Source organism: Fistularia commersonii, chromosome 23, assembly GCF_037954325.1.
Source record: "Fistularia commersonii isolate RoL2024-O1a breed Wild chromosome 23, RoL_Fcom_v1.0, whole genome shotgun sequence".
Taxonomy (NCBI): Eukaryota; Metazoa; Chordata; class Actinopteri; order Syngnathiformes; family Fistulariidae; genus Fistularia; species Fistularia commersonii.
Window position 1 is genome coordinate 7,646,618 of NC_141306.1, and position 18,857 is coordinate 7,665,474.

Sequence of the window (18,857 nt, forward strand, 5' to 3'; positions counted from 1 at the left end):
AATTATCCAATGGTTTCAGTTGTTTTATATTGTCTAAATATGTTGAAATTATGTTCAATAAATATCTAAAAATGATGTTGTTGAACAAAAACCATCAGTTGGCTCATGAAATACTGACATGAAAATGTACAAGAGAGCGTTCACTTCTTTTTTTCGATAGAAAGCCAGCGTACAGCCAATATTTTGTGGTTCCATGGTGTAATGGTTAGCACTCTGGACTCTGAATCCAGCGATCCGAGTTCAAATCTCGGTGGAACCTGACTTTTGTCTTTGGAACTGGACATTCCTGGTTCAATTCACGGCTCCTCCTAGTGTGTCCAAGTGTAGTCGAGCAAGACACTCGGCCCCTTACTCCCCCCGTAGCGCTGGTGGACAACAGCCTACTGCTCATGGGTCATCCATGAAGGGTTCACTGCAGAGAATGATTTTCCCCACGGGGATACATTTTCCTTTAAATTAGGATAAATTATCATTATCTGAAGGTCATGCACCAGTCAAATGAGAAGTTGTGTGACCTATCAGGGAGATAAATTATTGGTGTCTTATTTTTGGAAACAATTCACTGGGCCTTCAGGTGATAATGGGTCAGACTGGACCCTCGGGGAGGACGCGGTGAGCGGGCGTGGCCGGAAGGGGGCGCTAGTCCGTTATTAGCGGCACCAACCGGCGCAAGGCCCCGCAGAAGAAGAGCCAGAGCACCGAAGTTCCGTGATGACAACTGACTGACAGCCGTAAAGTAGGTTCGCGAAACATAATATTTTGACTCGATATTCGTTAGAAGCCACGACAATCGCACGGTTTGGCTCGCTCAGAAGACGCGGCGACTCTAACGGGTTTTTTTCGCTATCTAACTGACACTTTTTAAAGGCCCGGAGTTGGACAACGAGAAGCTAACGTTAGCCAGTGTCGCGGGAGGATATGCCTTGTCATGTCTCCACGTCTTCCGCCCTCCGAGCCCACTGAATAAGTAAACAAGCCGGGGGAACTTTGCCTTCACGTCCGCCTCTCCATGTAGCTAACAGGTACCGTTAGAACCTCGGTCAGCCCCAACGTTGTATCTCTGAACTTGCTAGCCGGCGAGCTATGGCGGACAGCATCGGAAAGGAGACTAACGGCAGTGCCCTTGGATTAGGCGTTACCGGACAGGGAAGCGGAGCCTCGATTTTGCCGACTTTGGCCATCTCTCTGCCGGGCGGACAATCGGCGACCAGCGGCACTCACTCCAACTCCAACCCGGCCTCCCCTCCACCCGCGGCGGACGCGCACGGCGGGCAAACGGCCCCGGGTTCCACTGTCAGCACCACTCCAGGCGGCTTTGAGAACACCTTTTCCCCCGGCACGCCGCTGGTAGTGACCATCCCTCCCACCGTGCACCCCTCCTCGCACCTCCAGGGTGTCGCCCTCGCGTTCGGCGGCTTGGCGGCAGCGGGCCTCCTGACCCAGATCCACACCACCTCCTGGGACCCGAGTCTCAGCACGGACTGGGACAACGAGAGGCCTTCCCAGCAGTGCATCCTGAGGATAAAACGGTGCTCAATTTCATTTCACTTTTGACATTTAAGAGGAAAAGTGGGAACCGAAAGTGAAAGTTCTCACGAAGTTGCTATCACTTTCGATTGAAAACACCACGGAGACGGTTGGACTGCGCTCTGTGTAGCAGACAGTCTGTTTTGGCTGCAAATTTAGATATCATTTTGACCATATTGAAGCACTTCTTGCAAATGCTTTGATATTGTCAGCCTTGTCCAGATAAATTACGGCATTGTTGGGTTTTAAAACAGACATACTTGAGTCCATGGGTTGTCTTTTTGTTATTCTGTGCTTGCCCCTTCAACAAGATCATATTCTTTTTCTTGTGAAAATGTAACATTGAAAAAAATAATCCTGCTCTTTTTAATTTGTCCTGAAGGGACATCATGGCCATCTACAAGGAGCCACCGCCAGGCATGTTTGTTGTCCCAGATCCTCAAGACATGACCAAGGTAAAATGCTGGGGACCAAATTTATAAATGTAGCATTGAAATTATGCACGTCTCTGATATTCTGGACACACAAAATCTACTGTCAGACTGTGTAATGGCCTTGTTAAATATTTAATGTCATTTGATTGGTCTGTCTTTGCTTTAATTCCAGACCAAACTATTGCCACGTGCTGTTTGTCCTCTGAATTGCAATTGAGAACAGGATTTACACCTTGGATAACTTATGTATGTTGAATGGAAAAATCAGAGAAAAGTGAAACAGCATAAATCGTGTCTGTTAAACCTGTTTTATCTTTCGACATAGAGTGGCAAAATATTTAAAAAATGGATTTACAGACATAACTCAGACGAAGATGTGACATTGCGTTATATGTACACGTCTTTTAGATTGAAATTCAAATGTTATTTTACTTATCCCTTTCAGTCAGTGTTTACACTGAAGCCATCAGGGAAATCAGCTATGCTCTTTTTCTTCCACAAACAAGTTCTGAATGTGGATGTCCTGACCCAGTGTGTTCTGGGTCATGAACCCCCCCCATCCCCATCCACATATTGTCCTTCCCATCTGACATACTTTTGCTTCTTTCACTCTCCCACTTCAGATCCATGCTTTGATCACAGGGCCTTTTGACACACCGTATGAGGGTGGATTCTTCCTCTTCCTGTTTCGCTGCCCCCCCGACTACCCCATCCATCCCCCACGGGTGAAGCTCATCACCACTGGACACAACACTGTCCGCTTCAACCCCAACTTCTATCGTAATGGCAAGGTCTGCCTTAGCATCCTGGGGTGAGAGAGAGTTTATTCTTCCAAGTTTGTCAGCAATGACAGGTTCTTTTAAGTGACTCTTTGTTAATCAAAGTTGGTATAAATAAGGGAAGTTAAATCTTGTTACAAGTTCAGTCTTGGAACGTGCCATTGTGGCTGTAGTAGCAATTCTCATGTGTTTAATGCTCATGTGAGACCGTTTCAATATTATTTAATATAACTTCATAAAACATAAAACTGGCCTTTACACATTTGAATGTCAAAATGCACCAGATGCACTTCAAGAGACCACTGAATAAGTACTATTTAAGTGAACATTTTTATATCAGTCGTATTACATCCACGTTTATTTTTTTGACTTACACATCAAAATTAATATTTTATCCTGGCCAAATTTTGGTGAAACTTTTGTTTTAGATTAATAAAATGTGATATAATAAATATACAGTTGTGTATTGAAACCATAACCATAAATATGTCTACCAGAAAAAGTTGCGTGATGCTGGAATTATGAGTTCCCCCTATCGTCCCCTCCATTATTGGAATACACATATAAAATAAAACATAAAGTCGCTGTCTTTTAATGGCAGAAAGAAATAATGGCCAGACAAGCCCAGTCTCCCCAATGTAGGTTGCTTTGACTTCAGAGACTGAGGCGAATTGTCCGGCCAATTAGTTTGAAATTTTACAGCACATTGACAGTTGTTAAGCTACACAAATGTCATAGCTTTGGCTGACTTTACTCTTGGCTTTTTTCTTCTTCCACAAAGACATTTCAAAGCCATATTGTCATGAAGTTTTGACTACTAGCATATGAAATCGCCCCTAAGGCTTACATCATCATCAGACTACAGCTGTGTGTATGTTGTGTGTAGGACATGGACGGGCCCGTCATGGAGTCCAGCCCAGAGTATCTCTTCGGTCCTAATTTCCATCCAGTCTCTGATGACAGAGAAACCCTATCACAATGAACCTGGCTTTGAGCAGGTACCTGTTTTTTTGTTTCTCAGCCCATGTAACATCCAATACTGTTATCAAAAATCGACTTCTCTGACAAAAAGTTATAATTTTTTTTTGTCAGTGAAAGCATCAGCAACCATTTCAAGCTAAATAGTGGAGATTTAATTAGCAAGTTAACAAATGGGGCTGTGTGTCTGTATTTCCTGCTTGTGGCTTTCTATGTGGTTTGAATGGGAAGAGGCTGCCATAAAAACCCCAAGAGCTCCACGCAACAAAGAGATTTGCTCGCCTCTGCATATTTGTGGCCTCTCTCTGCTTACATGACATACATTTTCATGTGATCGACAACAGCAAATTTATATTTTGCCAGGAAAGCTTCTTTGCAGGGAGAGAGTCTCTGAATAAACTATGTGAAACTGTCACATATACTTTAGAAAAGAAAACGCCTGTTCAAATAAAAAATATTATAGCAGCTCTGGAGAGGTAAATGTTTTAAAAAATGCACTTGGGATATCGGTTTACACAAATTAGATAATGCATCCAAACATAATAATAAGATAACATAATAAGAAGCAGAAAAGGCAAAAAGCTTTAAATCTGCAACAGCCTCTTGAGCAACACAGCTTCCCTTCTGCTGCTCCCCTTTTACAGTCTAATCTTTTTGCAGAGTCATCAAGGGGCACAGAAAACATGCATAGTACATGCATCTTCCAGCCTGAAACATCAGAACTTTGAAAGTTGTCTCTCACAATAGGTTTCAGATTTCAATGCATAGGATAAAACCAGGCAAAGGCTCGGATAGATAAAGAACTTTACTCCTGGTTATTTATCAAACAAATATATTTCTGCAGGTATACATATTTATCAGTTAGGTTGATGTAAGACTGTGCAGGTCCCAGTGTAAAACATCCTGTTGTGGATTTCAACCATCACCTCACGAACTGACTGTTCCAGAAAAGTAACATTTGAGATGTGATTAGAATGCATTTGTCATTTGAAGTTTCTATTGACTACTTTGTGAATAAGTTGCTCAAGTCTGTCACTGAATATGTTTTTTATTGGTTTCATGCTTGTTTGGCAGGAGAGGCATCCGGGGGACAGTAAGAACTACAATGAGTGTATCCGCCATGAAACCCTGAGGGTGGCTGTGTGTGACATGCTGGAGGGCAACATTCCTTGTCCTGAAGCTCTGTGGTAAGAATGACCTGATTTCCTTTTCATACCCACCACGAGGATGTAGTTCATCTGAGCTGAGAACAATTTGGATTAAATGCAAAAATACCTGATTAGTAAGAATTCAGCAGGATTGCAGGTCATACTTCACCTCTCCTCAAAGCAAGCTCGAACAATGGAAGACCTGCCAGGAAAACGGAAAGAGCATTATAAACAATAGATAGATTTTTGCCTCAAATAGATGCCTTTCCTGTATTGTCCAGTGTGAGGAGCATAAAGCATGCAAATTGAATATGTAAGACAGAAAGTTTGCGTGCAAACACTGCTTTTCACATCTCTTCCCCACCCGTGTGTGTGTTTCTAGGAGTGTGATGGAAAAGTCGTTCCTGGAATACTACGATTTCTACGAGGGCGTTTGCAAAGAAAGGCTGCATCTCCAGGGACAGAACATGCAGGTGACTATTCACACGTAGCTTGTTTTAAACCATCGCTCAGAAATACTAATGGTCTGTTCTTCTCTGCGTCGGTTCAGTGAGGAAAATCTGCGACGATTTGACAGATAATGAAGGCATACCTTACTTACTGTTTGTTCTTCCTAAATTACTTTCCTCAACTCATCTTGCATCTTGAATCTGAGAAGAAAGGAGTCCATGCAGCCGTTTGGGCCTCACAGTGTATTTTGAATGAGAAATCAGTTTCAAATGAAGAGCAGCATAGCTGTTAAGTGGTCTGTTTTGGTGACTGCGATATTTATGAGAAAGCAGTGGGAGAAGTGTTCACAGCTTCCTTCCCTTTTTTTTTTAAGTAATTCATGGGGGAAATTTTGCGAAAAGAACTGCATTTGCTCCCTTTGTCCCTTGAGCATATATTGCATATTTTATGTAATGCAGTTTTATGAAGGGAATGCCATGTTCAGTTACATTAGGTTCAAGTTAAGTTAAAATAAAACATGTATGTTTTACTTGGGATAACAAAACCAGAATTTTGCTCCACACTATCTGAGCTTGGATTAGCCATGACAAGAGAGCTCACTTCTTTGGTGAATTTAAGAAACCGAATTAAAAGAATCCGCTCGAAACTCATTAGGAAATCATTATAATGTCTTAGAATTTATACTTCTCAAAAACCTTGTAATGCCTCACTTTGTGGTATTTTGAACACATTAAGGGTTCTCTGGAAATGCATGCAGTTGCAGTGGTGCTTGTGAGAAATGTGCCGCTCATGTCAAACTTAGCTCACCTCTCCATGTCTTCTCAGGACCCATTTGGGGAGAAGCGTGGCTGCTTCGACTACCAGGGTTTGTTGGCTCGCCTCCGAAGCACTCACAGGCGAGTCAGAGAAAAAAGACAGGCAGAAGACGACCACAACAATGACGCCTCTGACTCAGACACCAGCTCATCAGAGACGGACCCTGACAGCCAGGGCAGCTCGCAACCCTGACTCCCCAAAACCAGGGCCAAGAACTAGAGACAAAGAACCCTTTTTTTGTTTGCTTACAGTTCAGAAACAGTATGTTTCAGGGTTTAAGGTCTGGATCCAAGCCTCTATTACATGGGTTGTGCAGAGAAAGTTGGTCTCTTGACAGCGACCACGCTTGGTTGAGGGTATAGCTGAGTTTTCTTTTTGCTAACCAGCTATAACTTTGCATTCCTGTTCTATTTTCAAATTGACGGGGACTAAGAATTAGTGATTAAGCTGTCATGCTGCTTGTGGACAAAAAAGGTCAATTTGCATCATCAAATGCATCGAAATGGCAATGGACAGACACTGCCAACCTTTTAAAGTAGTTGCTCCAGTTCAACCCACAAGTCTAAACAAAAATGTCCTCTTAAAGGCTCAAAAATGCTTGATACTCACTCCTCAATGAAGAACTGGCGGAGTATTTTACAGGCATTGAGTCAATGCTAGTTGGGGCCAGATGCAAGGACAAGGTAGCCGCAGAGTTGGGAAAGCCTTGAATAGACCAGTTGGTGTCTGGTGCGCCTTTCCAAAGTAGTCTTCTTCCAAGTGACTGAGAAACAGAGAATCCATGTGCACCTGTTAACCACAGCAACCTTTTCAAATTGGAGGCAATTGGTGCTTTGCGGTTTTGAAGAAGACTTGCAAATCTTGCGACTGGTCACTGCTGCCCCCGCCGGGTGATCCTGTTCTGTCTGCCTTGACCTCAGCTGCACCCGCACCCGGGGCCTGATAAAACCATCAGCACCTCTAAATACTCGAATTCCTGTTTATAACTAAAGAAATCCTGCTTCAGTAAGTCTGTTGCAAGAGGAGCCTTTTTGACAAAAAAAAAAAAAAAACATCATTCATACAACCCACTTCTTTTGTGAAAACAACATGTGTACCCACCCTGTGATGGGCTGGTGACCAATCCAGGGTGAAGCCTGCCCCCTCGACCAGTGACAGCTGAGATTGGCTCCAGGCCCCCAAGAGCTGGTGTGCGAGATAACCGGAATAGACAGTTAGTTAATGTCACATTGATTTGTGTACACACTAACATTTCGAACGTTTGACGTACAGCAAAACTGCTCCCCTGCCAAAGTCTGCTATGTTGAATGATAGACGCCCCCCACCCCAAAAGCTATTACTGTTAAATGTCCTCTCAAGGGGGTTAGTTAAAAGTTTCAAAGCGTATCATGATATCTCATGGTAAATTTAGCAGTAACAATGTAAATGGTAACAAGTCATATCTGCCTACCCTCTTAAAAGCCATGCAAATGAGCTGAAGATGCAATGTGAAAATGCAGTGCCCGCAATGAGTGGATATTAGCAGGGCGACTATGCACACCAGGTCCGGTACAAATCTTCAGGACGCCTGCTTTGCATTTTTATCCAAAAACAAAAGAACTTTTCTTCTAAAGCGGTTCCTAGCCCACGCACTAAACGAGACAGATTGTCTCCTACGCTGACGTTTGCTACGGAAAACTAAATAAATTACAGGGTTGACTCTAACACTGGTGGCTAGCTGTTAGCATGTGGGTGTCAGCCACCTTAGCATATTCTTGATGTCCCAGCCATCTCAAGCCATACGTTATCTTTGTCTTGAATGTGGGAGTAGTAGGTGCTGTGTGCGCCGTTCTCCTAACTATTGCGTTTCCCCATTTTTGCACAGAAAGGTAACTTCCACCAGGTCCATAAGTATTTGGCCAGTGCTACATTTTTTTTCATTGTTTCTCATCTGCACACCCACCAATGAATGTTCCAATGTACAGTTCAACCCCTAATTCAAAGAGTTAAACAAAATGGGCCATCTCTATACATAGCTGATCATTTTCAGCAGCTCAAAAGTAACTGGAAAACAGAAACTAGTTGTAAATATGAAGATTGTTTTTTATACTTTGATAAATCTCCTTCTATACTCATGGTCAACACTAAACTCTGGGTCTTCTCCACTGAGACACTTCGCCAGACCCTTAGTGTTGAGGGTTTGGGTTACTGTTTCAGGTTTCTAGTTCCCTTGGTTTGGTCTTCACTAACAGACAAACATGTTCTGTCCGGTTGAGATCTGGTGAATGACCTTTGAAGAATTCATCCCATTGCTTTACCTCAAGAGCCTCTTGAGTTGCTTTCACAATAGGTTTTGGGTGATTATCCCTTTTCACACGGGGGTGCTGATCTATACAGAGCCGAGATCCGTAAAGCCCAGAATGCACCCTGCTGCTTCTGTCAGCAGTCGCATCATCATGAAACAACGGTGACCCAGTTCCCTCTGCAGCCATACAGGACCATGTATTACACTTTGCCATGTTTCATTCATGATGTAATACTCTTTGGATCATAAGCCATTCCTTTCCCGCTTTGTAATTTGCTCTCCCCATCACCCTGGTGCAAGATATCCTTGGTTATATCTGTCAAGCAGTCTTGTCCTGTAACTGGAGAGGACTTTTTAGGTGTTTCCAGTCCGCGTCTCGTCTGAAGCGTAGCTTCTAAAGTTGTCATTGTCCAAATACTAATGGATCTGTGTATGCTTGTTTGCTGTGACCCCTTGACATCACTTGTAAACAATTGATGTACTTGGTTATTTCTTCTGCTGATGGGCATTCATTGCAATCAAAATCCTTATACAATGATCTCCACCAGATTATCCTCTAGTAGCCCCAAACTTTTTTTTTTTACCCCCAAACTTCATTGGCAAATCCTCAGATTGAAATAAGTGACCTGAATATCAGCAAAATAATTTACAAATATTAAATCTATAATAATAAAAATCCAGACATAATGAGTGCAGAATCTATCCCCATGGAAAGTGTTACGAAGCTGTATGCGTTTGCTGAGCTGGACCTAATGTTAAAATCTTTGTCAGTGACATCCTCTCTGAAGCTGGAATGTTTTTAATCTTTGGATACGGCATCGTTTTAGGGGTAAGCTGCTCGTTCTTTTTCCTGTCCTGTCTGTCTATCATCCACCTGGGTTTGCTTCAAGAACCTGATGTGGATCAGTTACGAAGGAGGCATGTGACTTAACATTGGATGAAAACTTATGAGGTTTCAGGATTGCACGCGTTCGAAAAAGTCTTAACCGTATTGATTCGCATAAGCAAGAAGCAGTTAGAGCGTGTGAATGTTAGCCATCGACACGTCGGGTCAATTGCCCGGCTACACTTTGTATCATCTAAGTGAGCTAGAGAGGCTAATCGAGGTTGTGCTTTTAGCTCCATTTAACATGAACACACTACATGTACCATATTCTGGTGATCATTTTGGAGACACTACATAATTGGGTGGGAAAAAAAGGATTGATGGAGACTCTTTAGTTCTGCAGTTTAATTATATGCTATGCTGAGAAGAGCTTTCTATTATTGAGTAAGAACCTGTTAAGATGAATGAAACCATCCAGTGCTTTTATTGGACACACAGGCCTGAGCAAACAAAGGGAGGAAAGATCAGATGGAGGTTTATGTGCCGATGCTGATGAATGAGTTTTGAGGTTAGGACCCAAAGCTCTTTGAGCATTTTCAAAACAAGGTCTAGCTGCCATGCTGCTATTCAATCCGGAATCATTTTATGGAAGCAAACACTTCCAGAGGACCCCTGGTTGATTTTCAGTGTTAATTTCCTCTTGAACAAGTGTATTTCAGTGAGAAATTCACAGCCCTTAATTAAACCTCTGAAATCCTATATGTTACAGTATAATTTACTGCTTTAAAAAAAAGTCCCATCACACTGTCTTGTGCACTGACCTTCTTTCATGCAAAAGATGCCCTGAATCCCATTTGGAAGTTTTTTTCTTATGAAATTCCCATTTCTTGGTCTTATTCAAACAGCCAACTTAGTTTGGTTTCAAGACAAAGTTCTCTTTTGTGTGATTATAGCTCCTGGCTTGATTCTGTTTTTTCCAAGCCAGTAAGGTAAGTCACATCAGTTCATTCAATTTTAGAGTTTTGACTTTTTCACAACAAAGCAGCATCCATGCTTGGAGAAGACCTTTGCTGCTCCCCCCAGGGAAAGTAATTGGCTGGCCAATTTTTTTCAATCACATTGGAAAAGTAGTTATAATAATACTACTACAAATAATGTCACTGTTACTTAGATGTCCAGGACTCATTCTAAGCAAGAAGTTTCATGACATTTTTGGACTGATGGCAACACAACTAATCAATTTCTGACAATCACGCATTTGAAAATTCACTCCCGTTGTAAACATGGAAGTCTTGTATAACTCTTTAAAGACCAAAAATGGACCAGGAATATTAACTTTCTGGATGTTTATTTAATTTTTTTTTACCAGAGCAAAACAAACTGATTGAGTCTGTTGGTTGCTTGTGCTTGTTTTGTCCTTTCTGCCTTGACCATCCTCCAGTGTCTGCCTTTAGTGTTAAAAAGAGCAGTTTTTACTGCCAGCGTTCAGCGCTCAGGTCAGACTTGACAATTACGCTGGGAATCCTGCTCCAGGGCTTTTCCTTTTTATTTTTTTTCTCTTGTCATGTAATAGAACGGTTTTGAAAAGCTGCTTCTATATCAGGATACATATGATTGCCAAAACACAGATTGCAGCACATACCTGAAGTAGAAATGAAGAGATTGTATCCCTGTCGTTTTGTGTTGTGCTTCAAGCAGGGTTCCGTCTGTGGCTGTATCACGTGATCATTTCCAGGTCTTGAAACTGTTGGTATTGTACAGAAGTAATGGAAAAGCTCAGAATAAATTGGTGTTCAGTCCAGAATCTTTTCACTGTCAATTTTTCTGTGGGTGCAAGTGCAGAACTTGTGCTGAACTTAAAGGTCCACTTCTCAGAGATAGGTTCAGTGGAGGAGTTTCACTGTTTGCCCACTAGATGGAAGCAAAGGTGTGCATTAAATGGTATATTTATTTTATTAGGTTTATAATTTCAGTGTTGTCAATTTAAGACAACATGAGTTTATTTCTTTAAATAGAAACTTCAATCACCATCAAAACATATACGATGAACAGATATTCCAAACCCTCCCCTAAAAAAAAACTGAAGGGAACGAACAGTTACTACACCATTTACACTGCCAGTAATTTCCATATAAACTCTACAATGTCAAGCACATCTCAGGATGCATCTCACCCAGAACCACTGATGAGCTTCTAGATTACCTCAAAAATTCCTCTGGATGTGTAAAGACCTTTCAGATGTACAGCTTTTTTTTTTTCTACTTTCACTAGGTGTTTGGGTTTACCAGGACCTCCCCAAAGAGTCAGCGTGAAATCGACCACTCGAGCTCAGGAAGTCAATAAAGAAATCTCTCTTTTTAATCACATGCTGCCACCTGCTGATAGCACCTCCGCGTCATTTGCTCCTCCATCCCCAGAGCCTCCTTGTTGCAACCTCTATATTCTGCAAAGAAGCCAAACCTTAGAATGAACTCATCAAAGAATTTCTCTGCGGCAGTTTTTCAGATTTGTTTCTAGAAGCACATAAATTAGCCCTCAAAAACTGGGGTCCATTTTAAGCCCCCCTGCTTGCGTTTGTATGAAGGTAACCAAAAAACACAACTTCGAGTGTGTAGGTGATAATAGCAGTCATTTTTTAAACAGGTGTCTTCTGCATGATGAAACAACACTACCTCAATTTCCCTTTTTTATTAAATGGCAAATGTGGAACAAGGCCCAGAACTCATTCAGCCCCCAAGTGACAACTGTTATTACGGAGGCGTTTGAGGGCCACAGGGCAATAATGGTCCAGCAAGCTTTAAAATTAAGTCTCATTCAGATTTTTCCAGGTAAAGCCTCAAACTCCATTTGTCATATCACTGCTTATTCCTTGTTTTTGTCAATTTTACAGGATTCATGCGCTTACAGGTGGAAGTAGCTACCACTGTGAGAAAAGTTGTTCTTTAGTAACCTTTGGTTGCTAACCACCTCTGCTACCTTTGTAGATGCAGCAGTTGTGTCTGTCTCTATACAGGTCCTCTGTACACACTTCAACATACAATATACAATGGATGCAAGATTTTCTTTTTCCTGACAGGACTTGGGAACAACAACTGCGGCATTTTTCTCATGCAAGGGCTCATACGGCAGACTGACAATTCTGTAAACGCCCCCTATGTATGCCCAATGAGCTGAGGAATCTAAGTGACCGACTCCAGATCTTTTGGGTCAGTCCGAAGTCCTTCATCAAAAACCAGCCTTCCTATATAACATAATTCTATTCTGAAACGCTCACATTTTCTTGGCTCCGGCTTTACACCGCAGCCTTGGAGGGCTTTCGGGACACACCTCAGTATTTAGACACACTACTCAAAATGTATTTGCATAGCAGAAAACATTGTTTAAGTATAAGCTTCACTACTCCCTCAAGGACTTGAGCATTATGTCCATGATCCTCTGAGAGGTGACTGGTGTATTTAAAATCCCAAATGGGATGTGCAGCCATTCATACCAGCCCCGTGAGTTATGAGCGCTGTCACATGTCACTGACCCTCAGCAATAATGGATGGACTTTCCAAAGCTGAGACCCAGCTGTATCTACCAAGTGTGTCAATGAGATGTTTAATACCAGGCAGGGGATGTCCGTCTGGGACTGCCATTTACTTCAAGGTCATTTAATCGATACAGGGTCTCGAGTTGTTTTTTTTTCCTTTTTACGAACAAAAACCACAGGGCACCACTTACGGAGACTTAGGTTTTACAATCCACTTCCTGCCCAATAATTCTGGGATATTCTCTTTGACTTCATTGTACAGGGGCTCGGGGACTACTGAATAGGATCGCTTCACTGGTATGTTATCTTTCAGAGTTATGTTTGTTTGGGGGCTTGGAACACACCCTGTGTTATTATCATTCCTGGTGAAAACATCCGGCTCCTCATGCAGCATATTTTTCACATTGTGCTGTAACCCTAACCCAAAATAAGCTGCTCTCCAGCACGAACCACAGACAATGCAATAGTGTGTTAGTCCGGACCAATTCCATGTTCACACACAGCGAGTTTGCAGCCACAAACGTTCAAACCTAGAATTCAACTGTGTGGTTCTGTGTGGTTCAGCATCATTTCCTCATTGGAATGCGTTTCCTCAACCATAATATTACGTCAGTCTGTTTCCCACCAATCAAGTTCGGGTTTTTGCTCATTTATTTGATAGGAATGAAAAAATGTAACATATTCCAATGGGCAAACAATAAATCTTACAGATTTGCTGCATTTACAGATGCAATACTCTTATATAGAGCTAAGCTGACCCCAACTTTACCCCAAACCAGTTAGAACATCTTTACTCAATGCAACCATAGCCACACACTAACATAATCTGAAAAAAAAAAGTGGAAACTTAAATCTATCAGCTGGGGAAACATCGAGGAGAAAACAGAATTCGACAAGAAGCGCCTCGGGAACAGTTATGGCTTTTTGCCGGGTGCTATAACTCTTACTGTTTGTAGCAGGAAAACATTTCCCTTCATAATATTCCCGACGTATTAATTCACATTTCAAAATGTTAACAATAAATCTTGCTGAGTCACTGTAACGCAACATTCATTTGCTAAGGGGGACAGCAACGTATAATATTCTGGAACATTCATCGTTGGTGTATTGATCCACCGGGAAACTTCCACACTATATATTGAAATATTGACAGGAGAATAACCAAAAAGGTTCTCAAGGTTCTTGCTCTCTCTCTCTCTCTTTCTCTCTCTCTCTCACACACACACACAAATGTACATACCACAATAAGCTTGGCAGTTTTAAACACTATAAATAAAGAATGCTGTCATAAACGTCACACAGAATACACTCATCACACACTTTAACAGTCCCCATTCCATTCAGTTACACTCATCTCACTTACATAACGCTGCTGTCATGTCTCAGCATTTTAAAACCCTAATCCAACAATGCATCTGTGGTATTTATTTATCCAACTAAGTTATGAAACAAACTTCTGATTGCAAAAGTGGTGACCTGCAGGAATGATTCTCTTACCTTTCACATCCACCTTTCAGGCTTCCTTACTGACCACTTGACATGAATCTCCCGCGTTGGGAAATCCTGCATCGCTGAAATATCAACGTAAAATTACAGGAGGGAGGCAGGAGGAAGTAAGCATAGCAACTAGCTGAACATGCAAAGTGGGTGTCTGTACATATTTTAAATGTGCCATTGATGTTGTTGTTGATTACAAAAGCATCGGTGTATCTGGGTATCTATGCATTAAAATAATCTAATTTAGAAGTGTGTGAGGTGTTTGCCTGTGACAGCTTGGACTCACAGTTTTCAGCGTCCTGTGTTTGATAAAATACTGCTGTTCTGGATGGAAACAGCATTTGATTTTAGAGGATTAAAACAACGGCCTTGGTGGCCTGCAAAGCTGCTCCTTCTCCATAAAGGTAACTCAGAGAGCATCAGGTTTCTATTTGGATACATATTTTGTTTTGTTTTGTTTCGTTAGGGCTGAACAAACCCCAGGTAGTTCCCATGTAGCTGGAGATGAGAGGTAGCAGATTTCCCTGTTTTTGTGTAAACAATGATTCCCGATTCCAAGCCAAAGCTAGGATTCTTATGTTTTCTGTTTCTCCATGAGGAAAAAAGAAAAGATAATGATTTGGTAGAAATAATCCTATGTAATTCAAAATGAATATTGTTCCCATTTGATAGTCAGTTGCCAGCAGTTGTTTTGGAAGTATTCACAGACTGGAAAAATAAAGTGATCATGTATGTATGATATTTTTTAATTGTTTGAGAAAACATATAAAAGACACAGTAATATAATGCTGATCAAAAAAAAACAAAAAAACAATAACTCTTTTTTTCTGTTTGAAAACCATTTGCAATAATGAAATTAGACAGCAAGCACAGGTTCCAATATATGTAAGTTTTATCTTTGTTTTTGAATGATATTACTTATTTATTTGATTATTAAATGACTGTGGCGTGATAATGTATTCTTTATTTTTTGTTTTAACGGACTATTATGCTAAGAAATAATAATAAAAATAAGAACAAAATCGGATAAAGAATAGGTGGACTCCCATGATGCACAACTTCCGGCCGCATCGCACGTGCAATTAGAAAGCAGCGCGTGTAGCAGCAGCTGCATCCGGTGTGCGCAAGACCACAGGTGAGTTTTCATGGCTGATTGTCGGTTAAACGTGTTAAATTTTTAGATATATATCAAAATAATTCTTCTCTCTTTTACACGTAATTTTTTATTCGGCACTTATTTTCAAAAGTTGGTGGTGTTTTTTTAATGTACTGCTTCAATAAATATCACTTGTTGGCGTTTCCGGTCCGCCTCACTACTTTTAGAAAAAAAGTCGTGTTTCCTCGATGACCCGGATGTCGGTTTCTTTTCCACACCTAGAGTTCGTTTGTGAATTAATTCTGTAATAAAAAGACAGAATATTTAGCCTTTTGTTTCTGTCACCAGTTGCTTTCAATGTCTTGCTGCTCAGTCACTAGCATTTTTAATGCTGGGCTGCCAAGCAGGACTAGTTTTATATTTCCAGGCACAAATGACCCCATTTTACATTTGTTTCTCATGTTCAATTAAAATTCATTTTTGGCCTTTTTATCTTTTTTTTTTTAAAGCAACTTGGGGTTGTGTTCATTTTCTGTCAATCAAGATCAGTGGCTATTTTTCTTTTTTTTTTGTTAGTTTTTTTTGTCTTTTCTATTTTAAAATGTGTTGTCTATGACGTTTGGTGCACAGGCAGGGGGTTATACAAAGGATTCTTCAAAATATTACAAGTTTTCCTCGTAACACACACACTGGGCTCTTCAACAGTAGACTACAGTGTCTACATTTTTTAAAATTTTTTTGTGTTGTGGGGTGTTGGTGGAAGTTGGGACAGCAGTTGCCTGATCCAAGTGTGCCGTTACATACCTGTTAAACACTACTTTGCACCTGGAGATAATTCAGATGAGTAAATCGTGGTGAAACCTCTGCATGTTGCTCCGTCACATTCCTGGAGGGAGGGAAAGATAGCGGGTAGAAAAATAGATGACGAACCGGTCGGACGAGGTAGCATCCCCATTAGATGTGACGCCACATAAATGCGGATGTGAGCCTTCAGATTGTTCCCATTTATGGTTTTGGAGATTAACAGGCAAGAGATTAATGTCACTGATATATTAATGTTGAATCTGAAATTCTAATCTGTACAGAAGCCAAATCTAACAGTTTTATACTCACTTAAGTGTATTTTCACTTACTTTTTGAGGCAGGTATTTAAGCTCCTGATTTGAATGTCAAATAAATTAAGCCCTATGTTCAATTTCTGTAAAGCTGGATTCAGTTTCAACGTAAATAGGAAAAAGAAAGGATTATCAAATAATTTTCATATCTCTGCTGTGAGTGTTCGGCAGAGTCACACACTGTAGGATGTTGGGGCTGAGGATGTTGCAATGAAAGCACCTTGAACACTTAAGTGAGATCTGATCCAGACAAACCTACAAGTGAGACGTTTCAGTAACCCGTGGTATCTGGCCCCGCACCTGTCGGACCACATGCTAAGAGTTGCTGTTCAGAATGTGCACCTCCATTTTGTTTGTTTTGCCTCAGATATGTGTTTCTCATTCCTGAGAAGTGATTTTGAGATGGCTTGTACTCTCCTGGATAATCAGAGACTGCTCTGCTGATGAACCAAGTTTCCCTCTGTGGTCAAAATGGTGTGCTAAAAATGACAAATCCTATAAGAAAATAAATATGGACAAAAGGTATTGTTGAGAAGAACACATGTGAGAAACTATGAAACTTGAATCACTTTTTAAAAGCATGAAATAATTTGTCTAATCCGTTTTAAATTGCAAGCCTAATTTTTTCATTGAAATTCTCCTGTAGTATTATAAAATTCACTGTACATAGCAGCTTTTCATCCTTACCTATTATCCATTTGTTTTCCTATATTTTCCATCCAATGATATGCTGTGAGGTGTCAGGCTGTCATTCCACAAGTTTGAAGAGTTTCTTCCTATGAAAGCAAGGTATGAGAGCTGAACTTGCACGGCATGGAAAAGAAGGAATACAGTGTCAACACACAATCCTAATTTCTAAATGTGGCATGTGTTTGGGAATTGGTTTGCAACGTAGTCTTTTGTTTGCCACGGTAATTTCATTTTTCTAGTTTTGTATTGTGAAATATCTATTCTTAGGTGTCTTTGCATTCTGAATATCTCCATTGTTGTGCTACACATATTTCCATACTGTGCAAAGGCATCCAGAGTGGTTGGTAAAGTATGGCCTTCATTGTACACTAAAACCTGCTGTCAGTTGCATATGACAAGCACTGTGAGTTTGACTTGTTAGTGACCGATGTTATCTGGTCATTTGTGACCCACTGGAACGTTAAAAAGGGCACTAGAGCAAAGAAGTGAAGTTGGTGTTGTCAGAAGAATCCTGTCAGTTCTAGCTGGTGTTCAAGTATTTGGTTTGTGAGTGGTGCTGTGGTCGATTCCTTCACCTCACAGCAAGAGGGTTCCCGGTTTTATTCCATCTGGGTTCTTCCTTTGTTGTCTCCAGGTTCTCTGTCTTACGTCCACAGTCCAAAAACAGTCAGATTGTTTGACAAGTAGGTCAAATTGTCTGTAAGTGTGAATGACAGAGTGAATGTTTGGATGTCTCTTAATGTGACCCTGTGATTGACAAGTGACCTGTCCAGGTTGAACCCCGAGTGCCTTACCAGTGTCAGGTGGAATTAGTCCTGTGGCTAATAAGTGGTAAAGAGAATACATGAGTGGAGATTGAGCACTGATTCTGTCTATCTTGAAAGTTAGAACAAGTTGAAACTGTCAGGCCAGCAAGAAAATTTGTGAGTCATTCATAAACCCTGCTGGTATGGATGTTATGTGAAGCTGAGAGTGCTTGTCAACAGTGCAATGTGTGTTTGTTGTTTTGATTTATGTAAACAAAGCATGCAAAGTATGGTAGGAGTCGTTCTGTACAGCAGGTGTGTCTTTGGTTCCAGCAAGCAGGGGCAGTCCTTCAAGGGCCTTACTACTTTACTGGATGATCAGTGTCACTGGAAAAATGATGAATAATTATATAGACATTGAAATTTAATATCAGCAATTTTCTTGGAATGATATCAACTGAACAATCGAAATATGAATATCGTGCTTAATTCTGGAGCAATAAAACAGTATTCATGGTTTTTCCGTCAAATGTATAGCATTTTACTAAGAATACATAGAAACATAGGAATTGTATTTTCTTACCATGTGGGCTGCCTGAATGGTAATCAGCATTTACTGACCAATAAAGACTTCTTTCAATAACAAAAGGTGTTTTAACACATGATCAATAAATCAGCACGTTCACTCTGTCTGCAGTTGAGCAACCAAAATGAGAGCTGTGTAAACAAATGCAGACACCGGTGTCAGTGTGTAAAATGTTATACTTCTGTTTACTTGACCAGGATTCATACAGAGCAGGGTTTGTAATCTTCCCTTGGTGCTTTGCTCCATCACAGTGACAGAGCTGGCAGGCCTGTTGGGTCAGGTCAAGAGTGTTGGTACACTTTCAGCCCCACCCAGATACTGCTTCTCTTTCATATGCCCTGTCAGACGAGCAG

At 41.1% G+C, this 18,857-nt stretch overlaps 1 protein-coding gene and 1 non-coding gene across 2 annotated transcripts; both read left to right on the plus strand.

The window, feature by feature from the left end:
* Nucleotides 1-187: 187 nt before the first annotated feature.
* Nucleotides 188-259, plus strand: trnaq-cug (transfer RNA glutamine (anticodon CUG)). The gene has a single exon. It is a non-coding gene; the product is annotated as a tRNA-Gln (tRNA).
* Nucleotides 260-678: 419 nt separating this feature from the next.
* ube2z (ubiquitin-conjugating enzyme E2Z) lies at nucleotides 679-7,184 on the plus strand. Its single transcript, XM_086170696.1, has 7 exons — nucleotides 679-1,529; nucleotides 1,910-1,982; nucleotides 2,585-2,772; nucleotides 3,627-3,738; nucleotides 4,793-4,905; nucleotides 5,249-5,339; nucleotides 6,142-7,184. The coding sequence occupies exons 1-7, from the start codon at nucleotides 1,084-1,086 to the stop codon at nucleotides 6,322-6,324; spliced, it is 1,206 nt and encodes a 401-aa protein (XP_086026822.1). The 5' UTR covers nucleotides 679-1,083; the 3' UTR covers nucleotides 6,325-7,184.
* Nucleotides 7,185-18,857: the final 11,673 nt, after the last annotated feature.

Bases quoted from the DNA above. Each gene is read 5' to 3' on its own strand.
- ube2z (XM_086170696.1), top strand. From the start codon at position 1,084: ATGGCGGACAGCATCGGAAAGGAGACTAACGGCAGTGCCCTTGGATTA. The intron at 2,773-3,626 runs GTGAGAGAGAGT...TGTTGTGTGTAG, and splicing joins GTCTGCCTTAGCATCCTGGG to GACATGGACGGGCCCGTCAT. The intron at 3,739-4,792 runs GTACCTGTTTTT...CTTGTTTGGCAG, and splicing joins ATGAACCTGGCTTTGAGCAG to GAGAGGCATCCGGGGGACAG.